General features: G+C 53.8%; 1 protein-coding gene across 2 annotated transcripts; it reads right to left on the bottom strand.

Annotated features, from left to right (window-relative positions):
* Window positions 1–4,450: 4,450 nt before the first annotated feature.
* Window positions 4,451–21,880, bottom strand: DPY19L1 (dpy-19 like C-mannosyltransferase 1). Of its 2 annotated transcripts, none has more exons than XM_061555987.1 (24): window positions 21,678–21,880; window positions 21,006–21,030; window positions 20,418–20,505; window positions 19,370–19,507; window positions 18,904–19,024; window positions 17,416–17,509; window positions 16,805–16,862; window positions 16,605–16,696; window positions 16,321–16,420; window positions 16,098–16,175; window positions 15,888–15,974; window positions 15,625–15,684; window positions 15,059–15,139; window positions 14,435–14,536; window positions 13,493–13,564; window positions 13,125–13,168; window positions 12,590–12,626; window positions 11,889–11,953; window positions 11,038–11,068; window positions 10,659–10,778; window positions 10,302–10,476; window positions 9,716–9,815; window positions 8,955–9,080; window positions 4,451–7,728 (listed from the first exon to the last, which is right to left on the bottom strand). In XM_061555987.1, exons 1-24 carry the CDS (start codon window positions 21,871–21,873, stop codon window positions 7,548–7,550), a joined length of 2,271 nt encoding a protein of 756 aa, XP_061411971.1. In that variant the 5' UTR covers window positions 21,874–21,880; the 3' UTR covers window positions 4,451–7,547. The 2 variants fall into 2 exon arrangements, with proteins under 2 accessions (XP_061411971.1, XP_061411972.1); XM_061555988.1 differs by having other exon boundaries at window positions 12,590–12,623.
* Between the last annotated feature and the right edge of the window lie 590 nt (window positions 21,881–22,470).

Genomic DNA, 22,470 nt, shown 5'->3' with positions numbered 1-22,470 from the left:
TACAGTTTTTTGTTTTTCCTTTGTCGCTACGAGTACTGCGAGGGCTCCGAATGGCAGACGCTAGGAGACATCATGGGGCTGGGCAAAAGGGCCTGAGCACAGCGCCGGGGGTTGCGTCGATCCGGAAAGATGCAACCGTAGGGATTCCTATCGGCGACAAACATGTCAACGGTGGCGTCGTGTACTTGTGGCAAGTGTGCTTCATCGACGGCATCGACAAGTACTTCGACGCACAAGAGCTCGCGGCTCTCATTGATTTTTTCACAGTTCGTGCGCACCAACAACGCTGTCTGAATGCAGGAATCCATAGTTCATATATACATATCGTTTTTTCCAGAAGTTAGCAGAGCCAAATGGGCATACGCAAGATATGTGCGCCAACCGCGCGAGTACGGCACCGAGAAAGGCGGGAATCGAAGTCACGATTTGCGGAAGTCTTCACAGGAATCACCGCAAATTGCGGAAATTTGTGCGGAAGAGGGTCACAGAAACTACCGCAAAATGCGGTCGAAAACAGCATGTTTGCGGAAATTGGTGCGGAAATCGCAACCCTGCCGTACTGCGAATGCGCGACCAATGGAGAGGGGAGGGTGGGAGGCGGCGGGGGCGGGGGGGATCGGCCACTGAACGGCACGGAGGCGAGTTCGACTGCCATTCGCTTGCGAACAGCGAGCTTCTTTCCTTTCGCGTAATTCCTTAAATGACCTTGCCTGAGGCTCCTGCATGCTTTTGTTTTAGCGCAAGTGCTGAGCACGGAGAGCGGGCGGGGACGTCACTGAGATAGATCGCTCAAATCGCACTGGCTCACAGTCTGCATCGGCAGCTTGTTACAACTGTCACGACGACGATGATGATGGTGATGATGGTGGTGGTGGTGACGATGATGATGGTGGTGGTGGTGGCGAAATGCATCACTCGTCCACCTTGGCATCCCGTAAGGAGCCTCTGTGTATCACGCACGCCTCTACACAACAGGGCGATCGATTCCGAGCTGTCGTGATACCATTGCATGGATCTCGGCATGAACATTGTAGTAGTAGGCTGCCGCGACCAATGCTCTCCATAATAAATGTTTTTTTTGTGGTTATATCGCGTGGATATTAAAGTGTCGTAAAACCCACCACCACCACCCGACACAGACAATTGTCTGTGTGCCTCAAGTAAACAACACGTGACCATCAGCCGCTGCTTCAGCGACACCGGTGTTGAGTTGGAGAGTAAACTCACAACAATTCGAGTAACGTCACAGGGGCCGTCCATAAATGACGTCACACACCTAGGGGGGGGTCAGACATTTGTGACGATGTGTGACGAGGGGGGGTTGAGAAATGTGACGTCACACCAAAATGCGCAACTTTAAAGAAATATAGACACGTTCTACTTAATTAAATATACTTTTTAATAAATGTTTTCTCCTACAACATCAGAGTGCAGCGCCACATTAAATACGCACTACAATGACAATAGTTTAAAGTGATTTGAAGCATGCTTTATTTTTAAAATGGAAATATGGTTTGGGGGGGGGGGGGCAGAGCTTTGTGACGTCATATTTGTCCAAATTCGCGTGACGTCATTCATGGACGGCCCCGTAGTGGGTTTACTCTTAAACACAGCTGGTGGTGGTGCTGCACGTTACAAATTGGCCGTGTCGGGTGGTGGCGGCTTTAACGACGCATTTCTAATCACGCGATCTCACCCCCACGCACCTGTGTTGCTGAAACTCGCGGTCTCGGCTCGAGGCGAGGGGGGCTGCCCCCTTCCCTGTGAGGCTGCTGCTGCCCCCTTCCTTGTGAGGCTGCTGCTGCCCCCTTCCCTGTGAGGCTGCTGCTGCCCCCTTCCCTGTGAGGCTGCTGCTGCCCCCTTCCTTGTGCTGCACGGCGCTCCCTGTGGCGCTTTCCTGCGGCCCGCGCCGCTGAATGGCCGGAAGCCACGCCCGCTGCTGCCCGCCACGGCTGCCCCTCTCGCTCGCTCACTCATTCACTCATTCTCCCGCTCCACTCACTTCACTCGTTCACCCGCTCACTCACTCGCCTCACTCACCTGCTTCACTCGCTCACTCGCTCCACTCACTCACGCGCTCACTCACCCACCCACTCACCCACTCACCCACCCACTCACCCACCCCCTCACCCACCCACTCACCCACCCACTCACACACCCACTCACTCACCCACTCACCCACCCACTCACCCACCCACTCACCCACCCACTCACACACCCACTCACCCACCCACTCACTCACCCACTCACACACCCACCTACTCACCCACCCACTCACCCACCCACTCACTCACCCACCCACCCACCTACTCACCCACCCACCCACCTACTCACCCACCCACTCACACACCCACTCACTCACCCACTCACCCACCCACCCACCTACTCACCCACCCACTCACACACCCACTCACTCACCCACTCACTCACCCACTCACACACCCACCCGCAGTGGCGTAGCTAGGATATTTTGCGCCCGGGGACGAACTATAAGATTGGCGCCCCCCCCCACCCCCCCCGTCTAATCACATACCAAAATGTAATTAGATGACATGTAGGCTGTGTGTGGCGGGATATATAAACTTTTAGGTTGAGGTGTAGATTTGTGCAGTAGTTTCAGGCTGCCGCGCCCGCCGCAATAAGTTATAATGTGACGTTGTAAGCCTCATTTTGGCGCCCCTTTACCTTGGCGCCCGGGGACATATGTACCCCCCTGCCCCCCCGAGCTACGCCTCTGCCCACCCGCCCACTCACCCGCTAACTCACTCCACTCGCTCACCCGCCCACTCACGCACCCACTCACCCATCCACCCACCCACTCACCCCTCACCCACCCACCCACTCACCCATCCACCCACTCACCCACTCACCCACTCATATTCCCTGCCACACGTGCACTCGACGTTTATTTTGACACGTTTTGTCGACACAGATCTCTGAGTGTGCAGATCTCTGAGTGTGCAGATCTCTATGGTGTGCAGATCTCTGTGGTGTGCAGATCTCTATGGTGTGCAGATCTCTAGTACACAGATCGCTAGTACACAGTGCATGTGTCTGTTGCTATTTCAGAATCGGAATCTTTATATTTTGTACTGGAGGAATCCGATGAGCTCGAAAGATATTTTCACAGCTGTCCAGCACCGCAACAGCTTTTTCTTTCTCTCGTGTGCCAATTGGTCGAACCCTCTTCAGCCCACGGCCGCCTCTCAGAGACCTCCGTGCCGAGCGCTCCGTCGTCTCGGCCATCGCACTCCTGGCTCCGCTCTGACCACCGAAAACTCCCTCCCGACAACTCCCTTCGTCTCACGATCCCCTGGATTGTCCTTCCCCGCAAGACCTCATGCAGGGCCTCATGATACAATATTTTGTCTCTATAATTTGAAACCTCAGACCTCCCGTCAACGCCGCACCGCCCTCTCACGCGGTCGCACCGCAGATGCCCGACTAAGCCACCCGGTCTTCTCCCTCCGCGAGATTTTGGCCGATGTCGATGCAGAGCAACGACTGCAATGTCACATTCAGGTTGTCGAGTCGGATCACCTCCGTCAGGAGCGGCGGAGTCATCGCTGTGATGACTCCTTCGTATCTGTGGGTCGGGCATTGCGTCGTTATTTGTCGTTACGGTCTGTTCTGAATGACCGCAGGCGACACACTGCTGCTCGAGGGTTTTTTTTCCATCTCTGCATCAGATATCCGCATCTCCTGCCATGGTGCGTACAGATGCGATTTATGGTGGACCATGAGCTTCGTGTAAGATGGAAACCAGAGATCTTCTGCGTTGGGTCTTCTTGTAACGCAGTCGCACTTAGCTGCCGTACCAAGCCACCCTTTGTCGATGTTGTGGGTTTACTCTCCGACACAACGGTGTGCTGAACTTGTAACGAATTGGCATATTGTTTACATGACAAACAAACCTAGATGCTGGGCAAGCCGTGGCCAACAGCCCCGCCTGCCGGTGGCGCTGCGAGCCGCTTGCCATGCGGGGAAACTCGCACCGACTCGGCACGACTTCCTCACGAGTTGGCCCACTTCACTCCGAGCGGCGTTCCGTTCTCTAAGGAGAGCAGAGCTCCAGGAGTGGAGTCGGCTCCTCCCGCAGCGGTAGAGCAGCGTGCAGTAAAGGCCTGGTGCAGCCTGTGGCAGATAACATTCTATCCAAGGGCCATTGCCCGAATCGTCGGCCCGCGTTGTATTTTCCCATGACACTGCGGTGCCAATGATGCACGTGGTGGTCACGATTGAGGAAGACGACGTTGTTGTTGATGATGGAAATGCAGCGGTCACTCCGTGGCTGCAAGGCGGGTCACGTGAACCCATCCCATGCAACACAGGAATCGCCAAAACACCGATTGTGAACGCGCGTTTGGCGACGTGAATACTCGATGTGACCGCAGTGCTCCCTCACGGGCAGCACCACCCAACGACGACACTCAGCAGGAAACATCGCAGCCAAGGGTCTCAAGTGTTTAAAAAGAAACCGCGTTTACTGATCCACACACTCGTGTCGTCGGCAGTTGAAATCAAACGTGGCTAACTCTACGCTAGGGCTGAACGATTTGGGGAAAATATCCAATTGCGATTTTTCTGACAGATGTTGCGATTTGATTATGCGATTTTTTTTAAGTCAAGCTTTAGTTCAATATTCAGTGTAATAGATTTACAACATGTGATGGAGCATTACCACATGATACCATCAATATATGAACTGCTCAAGATATTCCAATGCAAGGATGAGAACTTAAAATATATGAATTGCTTCCAACGTATTTATTAAAATGTTTTAATTGAAATAGAACAATCAAACATAGAACAGTTGTTAAGTTAAATAAATAAAGTTATAAAAATCTATAAAACAATTCCAATAAGAAAGTAATGGGAGAATAGGGTTTTCCCCTTTTTTTCTGGCAACAAAACAGGTGTTAAGTTGATAAAACACCAAACCGAAACCTTTTTATAAGGAATCATGTCGCATTAACCACAATGCTTGTGGTCAGAATGCAAACAAAAAACACCGATAATATATGCATTGTTCTTGAAACCGATTGGTCCACACCAGAGACAGCTTTCTTTTGAGCCTCGTCTCAGACGGTGTGAGACCAGAGGGGAACAACCGAGTCTTGTGTTTTGGTACTGGCAAAGGAGGTCCCGTGAGGTAGAAATAATAGGACTTTTCAAATCGCAAAAAATCGCAGCCTTTGCAATTTGCTAATCGCATTGTTTAAAAATTACGATAAATCGATATGAAATCGATTAATCGTTCAGCCCCGCTCAAAACCTTGTAATTAAAATAAAAATTGGAATCGCGACGGCGACATCGAGACGCAACGTAACACTGCATGACAAACAAAATCACAGCAATTCTAGCGTCGGCCGCCTCGCACGCGATGGTTGTGGTGGTGGCCGCTCCTGCTGCTGCTCCTGCTGCTGCCGCAGTGTCCCCGTTACTCGGAGCTCGCTCCCAAAGCCCCCCTTGGCTCGCGGGCGGCGTGCAGCGTGCGGGGGCCAGGCGCGGTGGGCAGCTCCTCCGGCTTCACAGCTCGCCTCGTTCATTAAACACTCTCGACACTTGGTGACTTAATCACCCCATTGGGATCACACCGCACCGCAGCAGCAGCAGGAACAGCAGCCGCAGCAATCATCACGCACCCCGCTCCCCCCCCACGACTGCAATATAATTGGCAAGACACTCCTGAAAAAGGCTCATGAGACTCAGGATTTCCTAGGTAAACAACCGTAATAATTATATTCATAATAATCTCTAGAAAACACGGACAATGGAAATGCATAAAAAATCTTGGACCCATTGCGAACACTGCCATTTCGCAAACTTTCCACCAAACTTTAGCAGAACCTCTTTGCTGCCAACAACAACGTCCACGCCTCCTCCCCTCGGACCAAGCGCACGAGTTGCCGGATCAGGGACTCGCCACAATCACCGCCGTCTGCGTGGTGGAATAAAAGTGTCATTTCCCCGGGGAGCGTCCGCAGTCACGAGCACGGGGTGGAGGCGGCCGGCGGCCGCGTCCCGGGCGTCGTCCAGGCTGGGCAGAGGCCGAGGCGGTGCTGTCCGGCGTTCCCTGGGACACCCACAACACGCGCCGCCGTGTCTTGGCAGCCGGCTTCACTTGAACAAAGTTCAACATTTATACAGTGCACACATCCCACCCACCCACCCCCTCCACCTCTTTATATTTGCTCAAGTTCCTTGGCGACGAACAACACTGCACGTCCCCATTCGACAAGCCACGTTGCTCGGCCCGATCGACTCTCGCGGCTGCCTGGGCAACCACGAGAGAACATCGTCCCCAGAGTGCACTGAACATTATTGCTGCTGCTGCCTGCTGGGGTGGGTGGGCGGGAGGGAGATGGGAACAGGGCCAAGGCCCAGAAAAGTGATTTGTACTTAAAAACTTTCCCCCCTTTTATCAGTCTGGAAACAGACAGAGCAATGACAATGGGCATGTCAAAGTCAGACGTGCACTGGAGAGGGGGCACAGCGCAGTGGAAACTATTTCGGCGCCACGCTGCCAAACGTGGCGTCAAACACAGCCCCCCCCCGCCCCCGTGCATCACGGTGGTGGCAGCGCTCACCGACGTCAGCGGGGCAAAGCCGCGGGTCAGCTCGGTGGCAGGTGGCTGGCGTGGGACGGGTCGCGACCCCCTCGTGGTCGCGAGACCAGGCCGCTACGCTCCCGCCAGGAAACTTCTCTATGAGGCGTCCCAGGCAGCTCGCGCGTAACGACGGCGTGTCGACGCCCGCCGTTGATGTACGCACGTTGTATGCACGTTGAATGGATGTACGTGCGTCGAACTTCTTTCGCGCCGTACGTAGCCAACCGTGCTAATTGGAGGTGCGGGGGAAGTGCAACGAAGTTGTAAAGACAGAGCTCGCGACATCACTCGGCTCTCTGTGCACAGTAGCGACGGTGGCGCTGGGAAAATGGTACCAACTTTTTGTTTTGCATCCTTCATAATCACATGGGGACGGGGACGGGGGGTTGAGACAGGGAACGCACGGCGCTGCTCTGCGGTGGCCGCCGCTCGACTCGCCACCGAGCAGCGTCACCACCCGGACTCCGTCTTCACCAACCCACGCTGACCAGCAGAGTGAAGTATGGTCACTTGCTCGCCGCCATGATGGACACGCTGGAAGGGGAGGGGGGCCTTCATCCAGCAGTGGATTATTCTGCGTGTACGGCTGCGAGGAGTCCGTTGACATCGTTGTGCGCGTGTGCAGAGGGTGCCACGTTACACGCGTGTGGATTCGCGTGTAACGTGTGTTGTGACTGCCGCGTGGTGTGGGCCGTGCGATCGGTGGGGGCCGCGTGGTTTGTACTGTAGAAGAGTGCACACGCGGTTTCGTCCACGCCAAGTTTCAAACTGATGTGCAGGTTTTAACTTGGATCGTGCCCCCTCCGTCAAAGAACAGTGTTTTGTTTCTTGGCAGCGCAGCGCTCGGCCCTCTGCCAAAAAGCGAGATGTCTCGGGGGGGCCAGCGGTCTTCTCCATCGGCGGACCGACACGCGGCTGCGGTTGGTTTTGTGCCGTTAGGTGGACCCCTTCTCCGCCCGAATCTCGGTGCCAACCATCAGCAAAGTATAAACATCATTGCTGAAGACCGGAGAGAAGTGTGGGTATGGGTGGTTGTACAGGTGAGAGCACAGGGGGATTTTCCCTCTGTTTTCGGGGTCGATGAGGTCCCAGATTTCAGGGAGGCTGCAACCTGGCCTGCGAATCGACACAAAAACAAACGACACGCGTGTGCGTGTCAATGGCCGCGCAAACGCCCCGATCTCGCTCGCCCCACTCGCAACGTTGCATTTATACTCGCAATTCACGGTCATCTTGTTATATTTGCCAAGCAATCATAAAATCAGAGTTAGTTTACGACTGACCCTAAGTAAATGAGGTACACGTGTGACGATGATCATGCTTGTAAAGTTCCAGCGACAGACCAGTTTTATTCCAGTGTAGTTTTAGTCCTCGCTCCCAACCTCAGAACGGAGTCTCTGCTCCTGGCGCAGCACCCCCAGCCGGCACAGCGACAGGACAAACTCTACGTGAACCGGCAGGACACGCAGCGCCCTATTCATAGACTTATTTATTTATTTGGACCCGTTGCCAAAACTGCCACGTCGCACACTTTACACCAAATAACAGCGGAATATTGTTGATGCCAACGCACCCAGGCCTCTGGGCTCGAATTATAACTCGAGTTGCTGGATTAGATAGTCAGCGTAAACATGACGGCGTGAGAATTGGCGTGAGAAACGAGTTTCTAGAGTGCGGGCGCTCCGTGACAAAAGCAATAACGCCCCCCCCACGCGCCCCAGCGCTGGCCGGGCTCGGCAGAGACAGACGCCAAAGAGCCGCCTACGGGATCAACGTGTGCCGCCGCAATGGGCAGCTGATAACACGCGATACGCACTGTACAAACGGCAACTATGTAGGGTTATGGATTGAGAATGTGCGTGTCTACGAGGTTGCGAGGAGCGGTCATGTAGCAGTTAGCGCTATGAACCCGGCGACCCGAGTTCGATTCCCGCTCACGGCCAACACCAGTGACGATTATCTGAACAGGTCTCTTGCCTCCACTAGGTCGACGCAGCCTCAAATGAGTATCTGGTGCGGTGTGTAAACATCACCACTAGGGAGACAAAGGCGGTCAGGCGTGGTGCTGGCTACCCACCCCATTCGTGTGCCGTGCCGGCCTTCGTAGGTGCTACTCGCTAACAGCACTTGCCACCACAGTCTGTTAAGTCTACACGGGGGAGCTTTGTCTTTGTGTACGAGGTGTCGTCACGTGTTTGCTAAGCGTCACCAAACACCGTTGGGACGCCCTAGCAAACGAGACGTTTGATCACAAGGGATTTTCTAGGTGAAGTATTTTCTGAGCAACAACAACAATAACAACAACGACGATGATGACGACGAGGCCCAGGAGAGGCACCTACTTGGTCCGGCGTGTGCACCACGAGTCCTCCAGCACCAGGTAGTCCACGCCCATCTCCTGCAGGATCCCCTTCACCTCGGCTGCGCCCTTGCGGCTGTACACCGAGTAGACTTTCTTCGTGCGCGCTCTGTCCAGGCACGCGCGGTCACCACAGACCATCAACAATGTCGCGAGTCTTGCGGCGAATGCACTTTCCAGGGCCCTATTGTCCACGACAGCTGTTGGCTCCGCAGAAACGCATATTCTTCTCATCATCTGTAAGTCTCTGTGGAACCGCATCCTATTTTTTCTGAATTTTTTCGCAGATAAGATTAGTGATGTGAAAAGTTTGCCCGATTATCACCAGGGCTATCCGTGATATTTTGCCACGAGAATTTAAATCACAGGATCCGCCATATCAATCCCCCGCATCACGGGGGATTGATATGGCGATAGCAGCGGGCATGACGGTGTTGACTGGACAAGCACCGTCCGTTAACGAACCGACTGCGATCAACTTTAAAACACCCGATTGTTAGTCCATCACCCCCCCCCCCCCCCCGGGGTGTATAAAATGGGTACCATCTCGTGAGGGAAGTCGCGAGTGGTTTTCCTACGGATGGGAGTGAGGAATTCCCACCACTGGCTCTGCAGGGCTGTTAACGGCATTTTGAGCACGAAATAACTTTTAATTGGCTATCGCGATCAACTTAAATACAACAAAAAACAGGAAAATTACCAAGAAGAACCAAAGCAATCGTGGTGCCATGGACGTTACTCCACCTGAGACCGGCGTCTTCGTAATGAGGGTGGTTTACGATCGCCCGGCCTGTGGAGAGTTTGATGCTGGCCATTGTGGGCATGGCGCCGGCGAACACGGCGTCTGTGGAAGCACCACACGCCAGGCGCACCACGGCAGCAGCAGCAGCACGGCAAGCGGCTCCAGTTACGAGCGTCGGGCGGTCGCTCACACAGACCCAACGCGCGAACCGCATGGCAGCGCACAGAGCTCGTAGCAACGTCATCTCAAGTGGCTTTGTTCGTTTAATCGGAGGTGGCATGATGTGGTCCCGAGCGCGAGACTCACAAGTGGATCCCTGTGATTTCACGATCGTGGCCACGTCCCGCGTTGAAACCACTGACCCCATGGGATGGTTAAAATGGGCACCGCTTTGCGGCGCGGCAAGGGCGGTCGCGTTAACTGGCCCTTCCCACGGCAATGTACAATTACCATCAACGCCTCGTGCCGCCGCTGGCAACGAGAACCTGCCCCCGCTGACCAGATCGAGAAGGGAGACCCACCTACGCGTACGAGGCATCGCGGCCGACAGGTGGAGAAGCGCGCCGGAGGTTGTTTGACTGCGCTCACCTTCCGGCGTGTGGGACTTGATCCACGTGACGAGGTCCTCCTGCTCCACGTTGCTGAACTCGCCCACGTTGGCCCACTGCGCGTGGATGTTGCTTATTCCCTGTACGCTCATGAGGGCCACCGTGACGAGCGCCAGCGCGTGCACCAGCCACTTGCGACGGGGCTCCCCCAGCGTCTGCCGCAACGGGGGAACGTCGCACGCGCCGTCCCGGTTATGGGACGGCACGCGGGACGGCACTAGAAACGCGACGGCGAGCCGAGATGCGCGTCCGATCCGATCGCACGTACGGGAAAATGTGTCGCGTGCACGCGCAGACATGGCTCGCGACGTGTGCTGGTGACGCGGCCGTCAGTTACCTTCTTCGAGCAGAGCAGGGAGGCCATGAGGCACAGGTGGGGCGTGAGGAAGAGCTTCAGCCTCATGATGAGCACGGCCATGACGGCGAAGACGATCAGCATGAGCGCGTGGAACACCAGCTGCCCAAAACCACGCAGCACGCACGCTGTCAGCAGCTACGCGCACGCACGCACGGTGTCAGCGGCTACGCACACGCACGCACGGTGGGGCAGGCGGCGCTCCTAGGCCCCGGCGGGCTGGTTTGAGAGCGGCCCGACCACGCAGCTCGCAATGACGCGCAAACCTCCTGATGGTTCCAGCTGCCTCTTGCCCACCCACCTGCTCGTTTACCATTCACGCGACGCGACGTTCGGTTTGCCGTGAAAAGAGACGACTCACCTCGGCATGATGCGACTTTGAATCGGCCGGCCTGTGGAACAAGAAGACGCGTGGGCACTGCGGTCACACGGCGAACTGCGACACGATTCACAGCACCGTGCGGTAAACGGCCGATTTGAACAGTGCAAAATTTGTTTTAAATTGTGTTCATTACATAAAACCAGGCGGTTTTGCCAGTGGAGATTTTTCCTCATCATTTATAAAATTACTTATTTTTCAAATGTTTACAATCAACCAATCACAAAGAATGTTAACTTGCACAATGTTAGTAACAAACACACAACGGTTTGACACAAATGACTGCTAATCCCACAATTAGCATAGGCTGGTGCAACGGACGCACGATTGCCGATGACGCACTTGGCACACGGACACTCGTGCCGGCTGCCGCTCGCACTCACTCACTCTCACATTCAAAAGACAAAGAACCCCCGTATAGCCTTTAACAGACTGTAGGGGCAAGTGCTGTTAGCGAGCATCTATGAAGGCCGGCACGGCACACGAGGGGGTGGGTGACCAGCACCACACCCGGCCGCCTTTGTCTCCCCAGTCGCAAAGTTTACACACGGCGCCAGGTACTCATTTGAGGCTGAGTCGACCTTGGGGAGGCCAAGGACCGGTTCAGGTAATCGTCACTGGCGGTGTTGGCCGTAAGTGGCAATCGAACTCAGGTCCCCGGGTTCCTAGCGCAGCGAAGCGCTAACTGCCACACTACAGCTCACACTCACTCTTACTCACTCAGTGACTCACACTCGGTCACTCACGTCTCGCTCACACTCGCTCACACTCGCTCACACTCGCTCACACTCGCTCACACTCGCTCACACTCGCTCACACTCGCTCACACTCACTCAGGTTCTGCAGCAGCTCCCTTGAGTACCGTGGCATGATGAGGGCTCAGCCTTTCCTTATTCATCTACACAATAATAAACAATACGTTAAAAAATTGCAATTAGGTTGTATTACTACGCTCGTTTACCCAGCAAAGCATCACCGTGTCTCACGAGGGAGGGTCCTGCCAAGTTTTCGCAGTAGGGGGTGATGATTACCATGAATATTGCATGAGACATCCACTCCACAACTGTACTTGTGTAACACATGCAAATTCCTTATTTAATTTGCCCAGAGTAAGAAAACATTTTTCAGGAGGGTCCTGCATCGGGATGTTTGGCCAATACCAGTTACATTGTGGGTGTTTAGAGACCGGAGAACCAGCAGGAAACCTCAGCAGAACAGGGCGAGAGAATACAAACTCCGCACGGGAAGGAGCTCGCTCTCAAGTAAGATGTGCACAGGATGATCACACCAAGGTCTCTCTGCATTCACCGTAGCGTACTATTACCCAGCAGGACGAGGCAATGAAATGTTTAACAGCACGGTTTTAAAGTCACAAGAGAATGATTTTACAGTGGGCCGAGTATCACTTCTGAAGGAGAAACAGAAAAATCGATTCCGTGCCGAGCACCACCACTGACTTCCCTCCGGAAGGAAACAGCGCAGGGTTCGTGTATTCGTGTACGAGATGTAACCACCACGGTCGTCACGCCCTCACCTGGGAAGAAGAAGCAAGCCCTCTGTCGGGGACTCTGCTTTCAAACGGCACAAGGAGAGGAATTCGTAAACGCTCTTTACACAAGACACAAATCACCGCGTGCGTATTCCGAGGTGCTTCGTTACAACATAATTAACGTAATTATTATGTGAATAGGTTTCACCCTTTCTGGCGATAACACAGGTGTTAAGGTGTTAAAACACCAAACAGAAACCTTTTGCAAGGAATCGTGTCTGCATCAACCACACGTACCTGTGTTCGCCTTTTGGCGTCCTCTGTTTGAGACTAGGCTGTAAAGAAAGTTGTCTCTGGTGTGGACCACTCAGTTTCAAAGACGATGCATCATAGACTACCAGAGCACGCTTTTGGTTTGCATGTTCACCACAAGCACGTGTGGTTCATGCAGTGATATAATTCCTTGCAAGAGGTGTCTGTCTGGTTGTTTAAACATCTTAAGACCTGTTGTATTTCCAGAAAGGGTAAAACCTATTCTTATATTTTGATATGTAACTATTATTATGATGATTTGGCTTACGGAGAAGGAGTGCTCCTCAACAGCGCGAGTTTATCCTTGATTGCCTGCAACAGACAGAGTACGCGGCTCGCTGGCAATCCGTTTGTATGTATGTTAGTATGTATATTTGTATGTGTTTGTATGTATGTTTGTATGTATGTATGTTTGTACGTATGTTTGTTTGTATGTATGTTTGTACATATGTTTGTATGTATGTTTGGATGTACGTATGTTTGTATGTACGTATGTTTGTATGTACGTTCAACTTCGTTCGCACCGCACGTAGCCAACCGTGCTAATCGGCCGCACAAAACCACAGCCGGGGACGGCGACAGCGTAGTGTGCTTAACGTCGCGCTGTGCGGTGCGGGCGCCCCCCCCGCCCCTGACCTTGTAGACGATGATGGCGAACACGACGAGGACGACGGGCAGCAGCAGCGTGGCCGTGTATTTGTGCACCGTCTGAAGTAGACAAATAGAGGGCGCGCAGCGAGAGTGAGGAGGCGATCACCGTGGCGCGAGCTCACGACGGCGGGGCCTTCGTTCCCCCCTTCCATTCAGGCTCGTGAACGTGGCTTCGCTCGGCTGCTGTTGCCACGACGACCCCCCCTCGTACCCGGGAGGCGTCGGACTCCGGCGTGAAACTAAAACACGCGAGAGCTTCGTTAAATTTGCTCTGTGCTGCCGTCGTCGCATTCAGAGATTGTGGGCGGCCCTCGTTTTTAATTGGTTCTTCTCTGAAGCCTGGCCGTGACCGCCGCGTTTTAAATGAAACCCTGGAGCATGCATTCACAGGCGTATTCGCTCGCAGTAGCACTGCGGACAACCAGACGCTGGGATCGGCATCCACTCTCTCCGCCTTCAGTTTAACACGAAGGATTTCGCGCCCAAAGTTATCCACAAGAGGTTTTGGGGTTAGATCGCGGAAATATAAATGCGTCGTTAGACCCGCCACCACCTGACACAGCCAATTAGTAAGCCGTCACGTAAACAAAACACGCCAATTAGTTACTGGTTCAGCACACCGGTGTGTTGGAGAGTAAACCCACTACAATATTTACAATTAGAGTACGACGTTTCGCCAGTCATTACAACTAGCATCATCAGGCGACAGCCAGAGTTTGGGAGAAATCCTCCTCCTTCGCCAACCCGCTGTGACTAGCAGGGTGAAGTACAGTCAAGTAACAACCTCCTGCAAATCAGGCCCGACATCCAGCAGTCGATTGACAAGGCTGCGGCGTGGTGTACGTTTCGGCAAAAGCTGCGACTGCTCGACCGCTGTATTCTGCCTGTGGGTGTCTCAGGAAGCACGGCGCTTCGGAGGGGAGTCACCTGATATTCCATGAAGTCGAATTCGGGAGCGCAGGTGTACATCTGTGTGTCGAAATCCTTGTAGCCCGTCAGCTTGGACTTCAAGATGTTGAAAATGTGGGCCTATGGAGATGTCACCAAACAGAAATCAGCGTTGGCACCTTCACGCATGTCTCTGTAACGTGAAAGTTGAGTGCAGAGTCAACGTCTCTGTAGCGTTAGAGTTGAGTGCAGAGTGAACTTCTCTGTAGCGTTAGAGTTGAGTGCAGAGTGAACGTCTCTGTAGCGTGAGAGTTGAGTGCAGAGTGAACGTCTCTGTAACGTGAGAGTTGAGTGTAGTCAACGTCTCTGTAGTGTTAGAGTTGAGTGTAGAGTCAACGTCTCTGCAACGTGAGAGTTGAGTGCAGAGTGAACGTCTCTGTAGCGTGAGAGTTGAGTGCAGAGTGAACGTCTCTGTAACGTGAGAGTTGAGTGTAGTCAACGTCTCTGTAGTGTTAGAGTTGAGTGTAGAGTCAACGTCTCTGCAACGTGAGAGTTGAGTGCAGAGTGAACGTCTCTGTAGCGTGAGAGTTGAGTGTAGAGTCAACGTCTCTGCAACGTTAGAGTTGAGTGCAGAGTGAACGTCTCTGTAGCGTTAGAGCTCACGTCATCGGCCACTCCCAGCAGGCGGCTCCAGGCCGTCTTTATGACGAAGGTGACTGCGAGCCACATGCCCGCTTGTGCCACCTGCGGTGTTTGCGAGCACGTGGGCACAGGCACGCATTAGCTCGCTTGGCCAAGACTAGATTATATACACACACGTTCGTTTAAATATAGATTTGTTTGGCGAGTTGCTTGCGGGAGTGCAAAGTGTGCGTATTCCCACATCTTAAAAGATGTCTCGCACAGCGTTGAAGAGTAGGCCAAATGCCCTTTAGAGGGGGTCCTTTAGTGCTCCCTCTAAGAGACCCTTTCTGCCAGCAGTGGCACTAGCAATTTATTGCAAGCCTGTGCCTTGATTACTCGTTGTACGGTTTGGCAGTGAAAACAAATTTTTTATTGAAAGAAGATATCTGCTCTATACGATAAAAATGAGAATGGAACGGGAAAATTGACTTGGAGAGATATTAAAGAGGAATGGATAATGAATGTTTGTGAACTATTTGCGTTTGTCGGTGGCTACAATCTGCACGATGCAGGCTTTACTGAGAGAGTGTAAAACACCAACTCACCCATCTCAACAGGTCAACCCGGGAAATCCTATTCAGCCACGAATGCAGACTGACGACCACCTACCAGCAAAACAAAACACCAGGTAACAAAACGTGCTTAACGGTATTTTTAAGGCACAACTCGAAATCTAGAAAACAAAAATAAATATCAATGTAAATGTCTCAACACAGAGAGAGCACAATGGGCTCAAAATGCGTGAATGGATCATAATTTGGAAGATGCAGAGTTGGCTGGTGTTGCGCAGCGGATGGCAGTGGCGGACCCAGATGGCGACGAGGGAGGCGGCGTAGAAGGAGCTGAGCAGCATCTCGTTCCCGAACATGAGGGTGCAGGAGACGACGAGGCACAGCTGTCGAGAGACGCGGAGCGCAGCGTCACTTTCCTGAGGGCCCCTCCCCCCCCCCATCAGACAGCCCCCGCGGCACCGCGCGCTTCGAACAAAACAGGCGATCGTTCCAATTCGCGCGCTCACCACGTTCAAGAGAACAAACTTCTTCATTTTCTCGGCATCGATGTAGCCCAAGATGTAGACCGCGAAAAGGCACGCGACCTGAAACAACGAACAGTGCATGGTCAGTGACGCGATAACGACGCCGCTTCCGAGGCCACGCGCGCAACCGACTGCCGGTTCGCCGTTTGAAGAACGAGACTCGACATCGGTGTGGGCGGCGAGCGAGCGAGCGAGCGGGCGGCACCTGCGTGAGCAGGACGAACTGTGCAAACTGCCAGCACAGCACGAAGCAAACGGTGGCGCCAGCGAGCACGCCCAGGGTCAACTTTTCCACCTGTGGCCTCCTGCACGCAACACACGACGGACGGACAGGCAGAGGCGCACACGCAACTTGCAGCGGACGTTTATCATGGCGCCCGTTAAACTGATCCACAGCGGGCTGCACCACGATGTTTAATTTTCCCAGAAAACTTGTTTACCCCAAAGTGAGCCAGGAAACCGCAAAGAAGAATGAGCATGGCCACTGACCGGAGAACTCTGGTAACCAGCAGCATCTGCAGCACCAGGAAAGGGTAGGAAAAGCTCTCCCGGAGTGGTGGGGTCCACATGACTCGCGTTGCCTGGGGCAGCACAAAGACCAATCAGCAAACAGCGCCGTGGCGCGGTGCCATCGAGACTCTGAAGGTTGCCCTGTTTCGCTTTCTGGTGCTCGAGCAGGTGAACCTCACCTCGCTGTGGTTGAAGAAGAAGGACAGGACTGCCACAAGGCCTCCAGCGACGCTCCCACTGCAGCAAAACAACAAGCAATGTTCGCTATGCACTTGTAAAATTTCTATGTCCACGCGACAACATCTAAAGTGCTTAATTTACTTTGTGTAACTTTACACGGGCTAAATTTGCACGGGCATTGCGAGGAAGTTCTAATATTCACGCATTGGCATCCGGCACTACTGATTCAAGGATGTGTTGCCAAGGCCAATAAATCAGTAGCGTATTTAGAAACGAACTTAAGCGCCAGCAGGAGTTGGATGAAAGCGTTTCCAGTTGTCAGTGGTAACTACCTCCTTGGGAGACACTTATCCAACACATAAGCGTTGCTACAGAACCTGTGGTCTGGCCAAAAGTGAGAGATTTTACTTTACACAGTCAAGCATACAACAAAATTACCCTTATGTTTTACATTCGTGAGCTGTTGTTAAATGTGTTTTGTTTGAATGTTAAATGTAACGATTCATCACTGCAACTTAATAAGTTGAGCATGTCTGGAATTCTGCTTTCAACGGACTTGCGGGATCCCCACAGAGCAGCAAGAGGTGTGGCGACGCATGGGTGGCTTTACCTGAGGTATGTCCCATAGAGGAAGAACACGGACATCATCAGGCCATTCAGGAAGAAAACCATGTTGACGTAGAAGTACGAAATGTCTCCCATTCCTGGACAGACACAGAGAGGGACAGCCACGGTTTTCCAGCAAGCACATGCGAGTGTAATTTCATACACGAGCGTGTGCCATGTCTGTTATGAAATAAAACATAGGATTTATTGGTTAAACGCTACAGTTACAAGAATTTAACCATCGGCTTTCATTGATGTGCTGGGAATAAAGAGACGATGATTAATAAACAAGAATCTGCGAGAGAGGGAATGCCGCTCGCAACGTGACCACACGACCCTTGAGGGCTGTACCAAGATAAATCATCAGTCAACACTTGCCGCCACGGCCTCCTCCAGATTCACAGATCCGTCTCTCCACCTACAACAACTACGAGCATCCCATCGGTCTTCTGAACATGATTATCACGGCGTTCTGATCGTGATTATCTTTTCAGCAACATCGGTTTCGACATTCAGTATCTCATCAGCAGTCAGGCTCGCTTAAAGCATAGCATAGCTGGTGAACCGCCCAAAGTCTGTATGTAAATACGTTGAGATTCTTTCGCACCGTACGTAGCCAACTTTGCTCATAAGAGGTGCGAGGTAAGGAAAATAACCTAAACACAGAACGCAGTTTATAGGCAGGGACCATTTCTGTTAAATAGGGGTCCTAGTTCAAGACCAACATTTATAATACACAACACGTAAAAAAATCGTTAAGCGTTATTGTTAAGCATATGAATTTCGAACTCATTCCTGCGGAGGGAGCTGGTAGGAACGTTGGGTTGCTCGGTCAATGGCTAGGGTCAACGGCAGCGTGGTGTATTCTGCAAATATGCCCGACTGTGAGGGCGAGCACAAGCCGGCGTGAGTCGGTTAAACGTTGAGTTTTATAAGGGCACCACGAAGTGACCAGCCCCTCCCCACCCAGCCCCACCCTCCCCACCCAGCCCCTCCCTCCCCACTCAGCCCCTCCCTGCACAACGGACGGACACAATAATCCCCTGTGGGCTGGTGTAACCAGGAGGTTTCTACCAGTATAAATAGTGTGCATGCATGTGTAAAGCAAATAGGGTGGTATACTACACCGCCTGACATTGTTTATCAGGGTGGAACCACGTGTCTGCGTTGTGGATATGAATTGGCAAAAACGTCTGCGCTGGGGGTGGGATGCGTGAGCGGGATGGGTGGGAGGGGGGCGATTGCCAACACGGCCACTGGAGTGCTCTTCACGGCGACCCAGGGGAAGTCCTAAGAGCAGTTGGAGGGAAGCTGTCAGGGCCCATTTTGGAGGTGGCTGCGTGTTTATTCTGCTGCAGCTGTGCCATCTTGCTGAGGGGAGCGTGCGTTGGTAGCGGGGTGCTGTGGGCGGAGGCATCAGCGGTTTTGGCCACGGTGCCGTGATGATGAACCGTGCACAAAGCAATCGTTGTGCCGAGTGGAAGCCGCATACCCTCGCAGCTGGAGATGGCACTTAGCATGTTGCCACGATTCACGGTCCAGCACTGCACAGTCTGGATTCCCAGGCTGTTCGTCACAGCCAGGTACGTCCGGTACATGCCCCCAAGAATTACCTGGTGAAAGTAAAATTTTCCTTGTTATTCAAAGTGAATGCTTTATTTGGAACATCTGTAAGAGTTTTTAAGTTGACTTTATTTAACTAGGTGAGAACTCAAGAGGCCAGGATGAGTCTCATTTGCAAGAGTGAACCGTGTCACCCAAGTGACAAAAGCAAATCAATAAATAAGAATAAATTACAGCAATAGGAGCAAAATAAATACAACAGAAATCAGGGCTAAAACGACCACAATATTGCAAGTAAAGCTTTAAAAAGGTATTAATAATGTATAGCTTCAAGTCATTCAGAAAGCCATCACACTTTCTCCAGAAAACAGAGAGCGAGGAGGGGATGTTCTCGCCTCTGGGTAGAGGTTGAACCGCTTGAGGGTGTTGATCACTTGCGGGTATTCGGTCAATCGGTCGCGCATGATCATGTCCAGGCCAGACCAAAATGTGGGCGCCTCTGCAATGGTCTTGTAATAGGAGTAGTACAGGCCCTGCACACGCACGTAGAGAACAGCAGCAACAGAAGTAGCAGCGTACACATCATGCCCTACGCTACAGCCAACCGTACACTAAGCCATCAAAACTGATTAGTTATTAAATTATAGCTGTCTTGGGGAAGAGGTAGCACAGTGGTTAGCACAATGTGCTCCTAACCAAGTGACCTGAGTTCAAGTCACAGCAGCCAGCATCGGTTCTAAGTGATATCTGAACCAATGATTGGAAACACCTTCACTGACCCACACTGAGCGGCATGGTGAAGTATGGTCAAACAACCCCCATGGCCGATCCAGTATGGGGAGCTCTTCGTAATCATAATGCCGCCGACTGCCAAAGGTCATACATGATTACATTTACTGTTGCTGTATACATCTTTATTGACATTCCATTTGAAGTCTAAAAGTGTGGTCCACCATAATGCGAGCACAGAGTGTGTGATGGAGAGTTCATGATCCTCTGGGTATTTAAGCTACACAGCGTTGGCGTGGCGGTCAGCACGACGCTTCGCAAGTCTGCACGGGCACCGTTGGCAAGTTGCATCTCAACTATGCCTGGACTATACTCATATTCATCAGCACGTGGGAGGAATGTATGACCGGGCATGGTGGTGGTGGTGACGGTCACATCATGCGCTGCTGTGCCAGTATTATTGGTGCTCGCTAACAAGAGTGGAGTTGGCTAAATGTGTGATGTTTTTTGGTGGCCCTGAGACAGTAGTTTAAATTCCACATTTGCATGGCTGGGGTCAGTATGTCCACAAGATGAACGCCATTGATTTCAAGATCAAAAACATAACCCGTGTGCAGATAATTAAATGGCAAATTTACGAAAATAACATCAGGGGGTAGATCCTCAGCGTAGCGAGGTGAGCGAGACAGCCAGGCCCCGCAGCGAATTCCTCACCATCTCGGTCCGGAAGGTGAGCTCCCGCTCGAGGGTCGACAGGTGGGAGAAATGACGGTCATTCTCAAACAAGCTGCTCAGATGGTACCTGACACCACCACACAGCAGAGGCGACCGTTAGCACCAGAAGCGAAGGGCGGCCACGTCGTTCACGCTGGTTAAGCTACACCACATTCCTGGGAGGCTCATTCAGAACACACGGGGCAGGAAGCGGCAGTCATTCCCTCTCCCCTGCCAGCCACTCCCCTGCCCGCGCGCTTCATGGGTAGCCCCGACTTCAACATCTGCTAAAAACGAGCTTCTTAGCTCATCGGATTCCTCCTGCAGTGCACATAAATATTATTTTAATGTATTCCGGGGTAAGTCAATCTCTCCGAGTGGCTCCGCTCCCCGAGTCGCCCGGCTTTTTGCCCCAGGTTGTGAGCCACGGGTCGTTGAAGGGAAACAAAAGCCCCAATTTGGTGCAACGTTTTGGGGCAACCGAGAGAGACTTTCTGCAATACCGGGACTGTCGCGGGCCACACAGCATGGCGCCTGGTAAGTAACTCTGCAGAAACAACAGGGCGATGAAAAGAGTGCAATACGTACCAGTGCACGAGTCCAAAGGCTCCAGCTGTGGAAAGAGAACACACACACAGAGCGGGCTGATTTAACAGACATCGTCCGCGCCCGACTCGACTCCTTTTGAGCTCCCTGCTAGCGGGACATCTTTCGTCCAACAGCGGCGTGAGTCGAGGCCATTGCGGGGCTGCGCCGCTACCGCGTGGAGGTGGCGGTGGGTGGCGGTGACCTCTCTGGCGCGCTCCCTCCTTGGGCTGCGGCTCCGTCGCTAGCCTCGACCACCGCCACCGCCACCACCACCACGGTGGCGGTGTTTCCCACCCGCGCCTCACGCCACGCCAAGCCGGGAGCGGCCTCCTCCTCCACAAGGGGCGCGCTGGGGAGTCGGGATCGCCTCCCTCGGCGGTGCCATCCCAACAGCGGCGAGCAGCATTTGGGGGGGGGCGGTGTTTGTTCACAAGCCAACAAAACCCCGAGCCCAGGGTTTCACCTTCTGGGGCCTCATCGGCAGTGCTCTTTAGACAAAAAGTTCGCCGGATTGCCAGAAGTTTAGGAAGCTCATAAGGGGCGCTCCTCCTCACGACTCGGCCGCGGGGCCGCAACGTAAGCCTCGGTCTGGCCTAGGAGATGCCCCGCGCAGCGAGGGTTGCGGGCGGGTGCGGTGGGGCGAGCGTGGTGGTCGGGTTGGGGGCAACTCACCCAGCGCCGCGACGAGGGCGAGGCGGCCGTGGCCGGCCAGGCGGCCTCGCTTCGCTCTGGGGCCCCCCGCTGCCGCCGCCTGCTGCTGCTGCGGCTTCCCCTCCTTGGCCGCCATCGTTCGCGCAGCGCCGCGAACTTTGCCGCTTCGCCTCCGGAGCGGCGGAGGAGCCGGCGCGTCGCTGCCGAGCGGCTCCATGGATGGGGGGGAGTGGGGGTGGGGGGGAGTGGGTGGGGGGGAGTGGGGGTGGGGGCGAGTGGGGGTGGGGGCGAGTGGGGGTGGGGGGGAGTGGGTGGGGGGGAGTGGGGGGCGAGTGGGTGGGGGCGAGTGGGGGGTGGTAGTGGTTGGGGGGGAGTGAGTGGTGGGTGGGGGTAGTTGGGGGGTGGGAGTGGGTGGGGGGGCTCCGAGCTGAGCGCACGGGATGACGTCACCGGCAGGAGCCGCCGATCGCCGGTGACGTCACGGCGTGGCTCCGTGCCAGGCTAGGTGCACTTTGTGGCCGCGTGGAGTGCGCACGCAGATTCACCGCCACCACCGCCCCCTCGTTGTCGACTTGCTCGCGGGCTCAGCCCTCCGCTCGTCGTTGTCGAGCGTCGCTCCGCGGCCCCCCGCCCTCCGTTGTTGGCGGCTGCCCCCAACTGCCCAGGGGTCTTCGGCAGCTCCGCTCAGCTCCACATCATCCACATCTTCGTGTGCACCACGGCAGCAGCGTGATGCACACCTGCTCAGCAACGTGCGGCCACCCGCTCGCAATCCTTGCAGCGCCGCGCGGCTTTCCGAACCTCTGAGCGAAAA

The sequence above is a fragment of the Lethenteron reissneri genome, chromosome 21 (genome assembly GCF_015708825.2).
Source record: "Lethenteron reissneri isolate LAM-NWPU_2019-01 chromosome 21, ASM1570882v1, whole genome shotgun sequence".
Classification (NCBI taxonomy): domain Eukaryota; kingdom Metazoa; phylum Chordata; class Hyperoartia; order Petromyzontiformes; family Petromyzontidae; genus Lethenteron; species Lethenteron reissneri.
The sequence above is the reverse complement of the archived record's forward strand: the minus strand, read 5'-3'. Positions and strand labels throughout refer to the sequence as shown.